The sequence below is a fragment of the Dipodomys ordii genome, unplaced genomic scaffold (assembly GCF_000151885.1).
Source record: "Dipodomys ordii isolate 6190 unplaced genomic scaffold, Dord_2.0 Scaffold103, whole genome shotgun sequence".
Lineage (NCBI taxonomy): Eukaryota > Metazoa > Chordata > Mammalia > Rodentia > Heteromyidae > Dipodomys > Dipodomys ordii.
In genome coordinates this window covers 1,998,760-2,007,760 of record NW_012267319.1, presented here as the reverse complement: position 1 = coordinate 2,007,760, position 9,001 = coordinate 1,998,760, and the positions used below count along the sequence as shown (strand labels likewise).

The 9,001-nt window shown below is 57.5% G+C and overlaps 2 protein-coding genes across 2 annotated transcripts in view; one reads left to right on the top strand and one right to left on the bottom strand.

Annotated features, from left to right (window-relative positions):
* Positions 1–468, top strand: part of Tff3 (trefoil factor 3 (intestinal)) — a 6,461-nt gene extending 5,993 nt beyond the window's left edge. Inside the window, exon 5 of the mRNA XM_013027348.1 lies at positions 224–468. Coding sequence (XP_012882802.1) covers positions 224–468 — 245 coding nt within the window. The remainder of the gene's footprint in view (positions 1–223) is intronic.
* A 4,130-nt stretch (positions 469–4,598) lies between these two features.
* Positions 4,599–9,001, bottom strand: part of Abcg1 (ATP-binding cassette, sub-family G (WHITE), member 1) — a 54,605-nt gene continuing 50,202 nt past the window's right edge. Inside the window, exon 13 of the mRNA XM_013027346.1 lies at positions 4,599–8,426. Within this exon, the coding sequence (XP_012882800.1) occupies positions 8,157–8,426 (270 nt within the window). The 3' untranslated portion in view covers positions 4,599–8,156. The remainder of the gene's footprint in view (positions 8,427–9,001) is intronic.

Here is a 9,001-nt window from a genome sequence, read left to right as displayed (position 1 = left end):
CACACAGCGGTTCCCCCATAGCAGCTCTATCTCCACCCACACACACAGCGGTTCCCCCATAGCAGCTCCATCTCCACCCCACACACACAGCGGTTCCCCCCATAGGAGCTCCATCTCCACCCACACACACAGCGGTTCCCCCCATAGGAGCTCCATCTCCACCCCACCCCCTCACACACAGCGGCCCCATTTTACCAGCCCACACCTGGCCCTGATGGGACAGGCAAAATGCTGACCACATCCTCAAAAGTGGCTGCACACTGCTCCCTGCTGGCAGCCATGGGCTCCTGCTGCTCCTTACCCTCAGCAGCCTTGGTCCTAACGGGCTTCCTTCCACAAAACCGCATCACAGAGCCACCCCGCCTCCTGACTGCATCCAGTGGGTCCGGCCAAGTGCAGACCCGTGTCCTGCAGGGCTCCGTCCACCTGAGCGCCGGCCTGCTCCTGCCGGCTGGAGGGCACTGCTGAGCCGCCCGCACCCTTCCCTGCCACAGCCCACCTACCCGGCCCCACTAACCCAGAACAGCTGTCTTGGGTGAGGGAGATTCGCTTCCCTTCTGGGACAATCAGGAGGAACAAGGTCCCAGTGCCAGCGGGAGGCCAGGCCGCGGCTCGGGCCGCCACCTGGGCATGGCTGCATGGGTACCTTGGGAGCGGCAGCCACAGCATGGGCCATGTCGTGGCTGGGGGGGCAGTGTGGGGAAGCCGTGCGGGGGCTTGGCCATCCCTGCACCAGGTGTCCATGCAGCACTGGCCTCCCTGTCTCCCGCACACACACACACCTTCCCCCAGCTCCACAGGGTGTCACAGTCCATGTCAACCATGGCCCAGAACCGAGAGCTGACCACAGGGGGCTGGGCAGCAGCAGGACCTCAGAGACAGCAGCACGTTGTCTGACCCTTCAGGACGTGTTGGGGAGAAGTCACCCCCCACCCCCCACCCGCCCTGTCACAGGGCCAGGTCGGCTGCCAGTTCTACGGTGTCTTCTTCCCAGGACACCAAAGCGGTGATGCGGACGGAGCCCTTGGAGCTGGACAGCCAAGGTGCGGACTGCGCATCCGCCCTGGCCCGCTCTGCGTGCCCAGCTCATTGTCCCTCAGCCTCCTGAGTGGGGAACAGGGCTGGTCCCCTGGGGCCTTGTAACAGCGGCTCAGTGGGGACCCCAAGTTTCCACTCAGCTGATCCAGGACCGACTCTACACACATACACACACTCATACAAACACACAGCCACACACACTCATACGTACACACAGAGACACAGATACACAGACTCACCACATACACAAACACACATACATAAACACACATACATCTATATACACAGACTCACCACAGATACATACGTACACACACACACATATATATATACATGCACACATTCACAAATATACACACATACACACACAGAGCCACCACATGTACGCAAACACACATACACACAGATACACAGACTCATCACACACAAAACCACACACATACAGATATACAGACACACAGAGATACACAGATACACAGACTTACCACACAAACACATACATGCATACACATACAGACACACATACAGACAGACTCACCAGACACATACACACATTCACAAACACACACATATACACACAGACTCACCACACACACACATACAGGCATATATACATACAGGCACACACGTGTACACACTGCCCCCGGCCACACACACATCCCAGCCTCGCGCTCCCGGCAGGTCTGACAGCTGAATGGCTGGAAACAAAAGAGGAAGGAGAATTAGAGATCTGGAAATAATGATGCTTTATTCCATTGATGTCATATTTGCATAAATGCCATCTAGTTTCAGAGGCCAAGTTCAAACGGCGCATGTACTACTGAGATCGTTACAGAAATACACAAGCAGACCCATGATCCTGATTGGGTCCAGCAGAGTGGAGCAGGTAAGGGAACAAGGAACTTGAAGAGTTCTGTATTATGGAACTTTCTTTCTCTCTCTCTCTCTCTCTGTCTCTCTCTGTGTGTCTCTCTGTCTCTGTCTCTGTCTCTCTCTCTCACACACACACACACGTGTGCATCTATCTTAGTTGTCTCTACCTGGGTGAATCTTCCACAGCCTGTAGCATCAGTATTTCCCACTGTGATGACACAGCTAACTGTGCATAGGTATCCAGATGGCATTATAAGAACAGACACACAAGAACAGGTTGGGTGAGCACAGGCATCCTTGCTCGCTGCTTACGAAGTTGCTCTGGGAGGAGGCAGGTGGTAAACAGCTCCTCGTGGACGGATGCGAGTGTGTCAGTCCTCCAGGTGCGGCTATGCCCGCGCTGCGCTGATCTGTGCACAGCTGACCAGAGACGGACACATCAGCACAGGCTAACTTGGGAGCACCCGTGCTCCCTGACTGAGCCCCGCTCCTTTTTCCCAAGGAAGCGGGGTCTATTTCGTGAGTAATGTTGATGCTAGGAAGTGTTGCTGCCATTTCTTAATTTCTTAACAACAAGACATCTGTGGTTAAACTGGAGCTGGCAGGAAACAGGCTCGAGGCGTGTAGAGCTGGAGTGGGAGGCTGTGAGAAAGTGAAGGCCAGAGAGCTCACGAAGAATGTTCAGAAACGCCAAACCACAGCCCCGTGGGATCCCGCGGCATCCTGGGTCTCCTGGCATGGCGGAAGGCTCCGAACCCGCACGCTGTGACTTCCTGACGTGCTGTTCAACACCGGATACGTTTCCACCAGCAGGAAATGGCAGGCTGAGGGTACCCCAGGAGGGGCTCACACCAGCTGTGTCCCCAAGCGGGGGGTCCTGCTCTCCCAGTGCTCACCACACCAGGGGGCTAAGCCTTCCCCGGCTCCGTGAACTGCCGGGCACGCTGGGCTCTGGCGGGTGGGGGCTTGGGGTGCCCTGGGGCGGGCAGGTGAAGGGTGAAAGGTCGACTGAGCATCAGCTGCAAGGGCTTCATGGAGCCAGACTCCAAGAACACTGCGGGGACGCGTGGGGAGCTAAGAACTGGCCACAGAGTCCCTCGGGGCTCTGCTTGGTGACCCTGCCTCCGCCTCCGTTTCCTTACCAGCTGTGCCTCAGTGGTGCTCAGCGACCACACGGGCTCACAGAGACCAGAACGGAGAACGACGCCACTCCGTGTTGTGTCCTCCAGGGCATGGTGCTGAGGCTTCTCTCGGCACAGACACACGTGAGAGCCGCCACGGGCAGAGACCTCAGCCACGGGGATTGTTCTGTGCTCTGCTGCCCCCAAACCACACGCCCTGTGCCGGCGCCACGTCCCTGAAGCCACATCTGAGCCACGGTGGCGCTGGTATGGGGGGGGGGTTCCAGGACAACAGAGCAGCGTGGAGCCTTCAGAGGGCTCCAGAGAGCAGCTCCGCCTCTGTGGACACCGACCCCAGAGCGGGGTGCCCGCCAGCCGGGGCCCGGCGTGAGCTACGCACAAGACAGACCCAACACGGCTGTGCTTCCCTGCTGGAAATTTTTAGGGTCCAGACTCTGCCTACAGGCATCTGCAGCACAGCCAGGAGTGGAGGTCGTGTGCCTGGCTACTGTCTCCTCTGGGTGTCTGGGGCCAGCAAGTCCTCCTGTCCACCCAGACCCCGGCCTGGGCTCCCAGAACCATTCACACACCCCTTGGACAGAGCAGGCTTCCGGGCCAGGCGGGTTGCAGATGTGCATGCACAGAGACCACAGGGGTGAAGGCAAAAGCCCGTCTGCTCCAAGAAGGACATGATTAGGGGAAGGACACGGAAGGGTCATCAGATTATTTAGTCTTACGTGGCAAGAGGAGCCTGAAGATTCTGCTCCCTAGCAGAGGAAATCTGTCATTGTGATGCCCTGAGACCTGAAAATAGCAGACGTTCCCTGGACTCTTATTAGCGTATTGTTACTGTTGACCCGCATTATTAATTGTTGTTGTTCTCTGCTGTGCCTAATTTGTTCATTAAACTTTCTTACTGTAGGTTCAGGCGGCTCCTGGAGACCCAGGACTTCAGTGAGAGGTGGAGCACTATTGATCCCTGCTTCTGGGACCCCTGAGGTGTGGCTAAAGGGGACAGGTGGTCCAGAGAGGCGGGGCAGGGGGAGGTGACACCAGCACAGTGAACGGATGTCCACGCGCAGGGCACCTGTTCATGGTACCAGCCTGCCTGCCATCCATTCCATGCCACAAGGACTGAAGGGGCTGCTGGTCTGTGCCTTCTGTGACCAGGCCCAACAGTCCTCTGTCCCTAAGGTAGGGACAGAGCCCAGCGAGAAAGCCTGGCCCTCCAAAAGTGACCATGGCTGCTGTGCTGCCTGGTGGAAGCCTGGCGCTGGAGCAGCACCTGACGTCACTCTGTCCAGGCCTGCTGCCACCCAGAGCCCAGTCCTCCCGCGGCGGTGCTGGACAGGGCGCCGAGCAGGAGCTGCCTGGGAGCCTGGGGCTGGGGGCCGCTGGGTGTGGGTGTGGGTGGAGTGTGGGTAAACGGGGCTGACCCAGCCTGAAGACAGCAGAACACACAGCCCACGAGGCCTGGAGACGAGGCGGGGGCCAGGCCACGTGGGGAACAGAACACTCCCCAGTGGAGGACCATGTCTGTCTTTCAAATGTAGCCAACACAGCGAAACGGAAGCCAATCCTTGCAGCACAGGGGAAAAGGTTTATACAAAATACTTTATTAGCAGTCTTTATTTCTTAAAAGTCTCTAGCTTCGAATACGCATTCTGCACCCCCCTCGGCCCCGCTGGGTATTGTCTTACGTCGTGTTCTACTTCAGCTGGCATTTGACAAAAGGCGCCCATCCCAATTTCTATGGTCTGCACCACAGGCACAAAATGAAAGAACATTCTCTGTCCTTCTTGGAGAGAAGGACAATGAAGGTTGATGCTGGTATGCTTCTGAGATGAATAACACCACGAGCACGCATGCCCAGAGCGGCCTTGCGCCCATGTGGACAGATGTATGGGTAGAGATTCACACATGCACAGATGCGCATCTCCCCGGAGCCACGCTGCTCTACTCGTGTCCCCGGGATGCTCACACCAGCCACCGACACAGGGGTGAGTCCAGCCCGGGGCCACTAGGCCAGCCAGCGACACCCAGCGCAGGCGCTGAGGAGCTGGGGGCAGGGCTGGGACGCCTCCTCATCCCTCCGTGCCTGGTGGCAGAGAAAGGAACGGGACAGCTGCCACACCTGCCAAAGAATTTTCTAGAACATGTGTGTGTGTGATGAACACTGGCAGCTCAGTCAAGCCAAAGTTCAGGGACTGCAGTGGATCTTGGAATGGGGTCCCCTGTGCCCTTCCCTGGCTCGGGGCCCCTGGTGGGCTGTGGGGCCCCGCCACCGGAGCCGCATGTCCGTCTGTCCGTGAGATGCAGAGCGCGAAGGCTGAGCATGGGCCCGGAGCCAGGCTTGGGTGGGTCAGTGGAGGTCTGGTGAGCGGGTAAATGAACAGAGGAGCCTGTAGGGTATCTAGCACAGCATCTAGAACCTTCCACAAGGAACTATGCACAAGGTGCTGAATGCTATAGGGCTTTTTTCTTCCTTTGGAGACACCCAGAGGCAGCTTCTGCTCTGAAAGAGGCTCCAGGTTTCTGGGGTGACCTTTCCCCTCAAAGCTTTATGTTCCATTCCCTGGTCCTGATTGCCACTCAAGGGGACAAAAGCAGTGTTCACTGGCCATCCCTGTCCTGGACTGCCCCCCCCCCCCGAGGGACCACTGGCCACTCAATTCCCCCATGGACTTGAGGAGGAGTAGAAGATGGCGAGGCAGTCAGAGGCTTGGGTGCAGGCCGCGGGGCGGCCCGGCGCGTCGAGCTCTCTCCTGCCCCGTAGCCGCATTTGGGGATCTCCACGCGCCTGTGCCAACCACCCTGGAGACCGTGCAGCCTCCCCCAAGGCTGAAGCCCTCCTGTGGGTGGAGAGCCTCACAATACGAAGTTCCCTGGGAGGAACTGGGGGGTTTGGGGTTGGACCCCAGGTTGGGAAAAAGCAGCAAGCGAGGATTGCTCCCTTGGGGCACTGAGTAAGGCATTTTAACAACTCCGAAAACTAGAAAGCAGAGGGAATGATGGACGTAGAGGTGCCGACACCGGCGTCCCGTCCACCCTGCCCGGGGAGACGCGGCGGGCCCGTGCGTGCGATGCGGGGAGCGGGGCCGGGACGCAGCTCCCCCAGCAGAGCCCTGGCTCTTCTCTAGCCCACCAGAGCCGGCGAGCAACACTGCCCCACGGGGTGTGAACGGGGGGAACCTCCAGCCCCCACCCCAAGCTGCTTTGGTCAGCATGCTTTAAAAACAGCCCTGGGTCACCGTGTCTGCCAGCGGCCTTCGGCCTGGTGTCCCCAGGCTCCGCCCCTCTGATCACACTCTTGTCTGTGCAAGGGTAACTACACTGCATCTGGAGTAGAAACAGGACCCATGGAAGCATGAAGGCCCAGGACAGAGCTCCTGAGGACCTGGTGCCCTCAGACATCTCAGACACCTAGAAGCATCTCTAGGTTTTTCTGAAAAGGCTGAGAAGCAGCCCTCGCTCTCAGGGCCAGGGAAGCCATCTTTGGAGTAGGGATGGTAGCGCGCACAGCACAGTCCTAGTAGATCCTGGCTTACAAGTCTGCCCTGATCAGAGCCATGACCAAAGCTGCCTGCCCGGGCCTGGACACATGGACGGTTCCGTGTGGGCCCACGCATGGGGCCCCGAGGTGAGGTCACCGCCATGTTCTCCTCACAGCCATCACCGCACAGCCCGCCTCTGCGCCGACTGTTTTATAAAGGCTAAGTTTGTCCCTGGTTAAACTGAAGCTAGAAGGCCAACCCCATGTTTGTAGAGAGCATGTGAACTTAGCATGACTCTGTAATGTGCATTTCGATTGTGATTACTAAAAAAAAAAAAAAAAAAATCTGAAAATGAACAAAATAAAAAAGAAGCTCTGAGCATTTTCAAACCAAGTCCACGTGGAAGGAAAATGCAGAGCTTTCCCTTGCTCAGGACACAGCCAAGCACGCCCAGAAGGACACCTCCAAGCTAGAACCACCTTGAACGTGACCCAGTGCTGAGACTCAAAGAGGCCAACGGATCTGCTCACAAACAAATACATTCTGTCACCAGAGACCTCGACTCTGGGACAACGGTATTGTGGTAGGAGATGGCAGCATTCTCCTAAAGGTGACCTCCACCGGCCTGTCCGCCTCCTGGCCACTGTGGCTCACGCTGCCCCGGCCACCCTGTGGCCCAGCGCTCAGACACAGGCTCAGTGGAGGTAGCTGATGTGACAGAATGGAGGGTAAATGGTCCCCTAAGTCACTGGGGCTGATCTCCTGCACATTCTGAGCAAAAGGAAGGTGGTCAGAAAGCTAGGAAGAAGGAGGCGATTTTGCATAACTAAAGAAGCACATGAGAAAGGAAAACTCCTGAAAGAGTTGGCCAGTATCCTCTTAAGACTCTCAATCGACTCCATCTGAGCATGGCTCACATGATGGCGTCTACCTCTCCACCCGGAGCCCGCACCAACCGTGCACAAGTGCTGCCTGAAAGTGCGCCACCCTGTGGCTAGGTCGAACTCCGTCTAGCTTTAAGCGAAGTGTTATTTACCCTGAATTACTCCTCAACAATTACTAAAAAGATAGAACTTTTTAAAAACAAGTGAAATTTATCGACTTTGGCTCAGAAAGTGACTTCCTCAGAAAAGAGGTGAAATTGAGAAGAAATCGCGAGAAGCAAAGTCACTGGAAGGCGTCTCTACACGGTCACGTCTACTCCAGGACCGGCCCTCCCTCCCCCGCGAGCTCCCGGGAGCAGCCCACGGCCCTCCATCCACGCGGGACTGACTGCGGAGGCCTGGGTGCCAGGAGAGACTTCCCAAGGACGCCTCTTGTCACCAGCGGTGTTGCAGTATGAAGTCCTGCCCCAGGGGCAGTCTTCTGAATTCTGCACATAAAAACAAAACAAAACAGAACAGAACAAAAATCCCAACCTTCCTACATCTTCCTAGTTCAAGCTAGAAAAGGTAAAGGAGAGAAGACTCAGCCCGGTCAGGCAGAGCAATGAGCCCTGGTTGCCACCACGCTGCATGGCTTCCAGGCTGGGTGGATGGTCTCTGAGTCCCCGGGCACGGCGCACGCCACCGTCGCTCAGCAGTCCCGTGGCCGCAGTGTCTGGTTTGCCTCCTGGTGGCATCGGCGTGCTTTACCTCTCTGCCCGGATTTTGTACCTCAGGACAAAGTAGGCGATGAGGCGCAGGGAGATGAAGAAGATGCCCAGCACGATGAAGTCCAGGTAGAGCTTGGCATTCTCCACGTCCAGCTCCCGCAGAATGGCCTCCGACTTCTGGAAGTGGCACGTGTCATCGATGTCACAGTGCAGGTCTTCCCGGTCCAGGCCGTAGATGGACAGGATAACACCCTCAAAGCCATACCTGAGCAGGTGAGCATGGGCATGAGGGGAGGGACTCACCGGCTCACACGGCCATCGCGGAAGCCCACCATGCCACTGTCCGCTGGCTCCGAGCTGGCCCCCCAGCCCCAGTGCTCCCCAACTCCTTTCCAGCTCCCCGATACAGGACGCCTTCCCTGGGAGCCCCCAGCAAAAGCCCCACCCGAAGGTGTTCATTCAGAGGGGATGCGGTCTCTTCGGGCCGGGCTGCTTTGTGTGCAATGGTGATCCAACAGCCCCGCACCCTCTCTCCCCTGTCTGGCCTCAGCCTGGCCTGGGCAGAACAAAAGCACTGATTTTCACCTGAAAGACACGGCTCTCTCGTTTCCTGTCAGTGGCCAGCAGTCCAATTGGTACAAAGGACTTTGTGTGGAGCTTATTTTCCTGAACAATACACTTGGGTCTGAACTGACATTCTAGAAAAGTAGCACTTGTGAAGACTGTGTGTCACGTGGAGTGGCTGAGGCCTGGGACGAAGGTGGTGATAAAGCTCTGGAGATGGGCACTGCCCGCCGGGGGCTGGGGGCAGGCACTGCCCGCCGGGGGCTGGGGGCCGGCACTGCCCGCCGGGGGCTGGGGGCAGGCACTGGGGCGCTCAG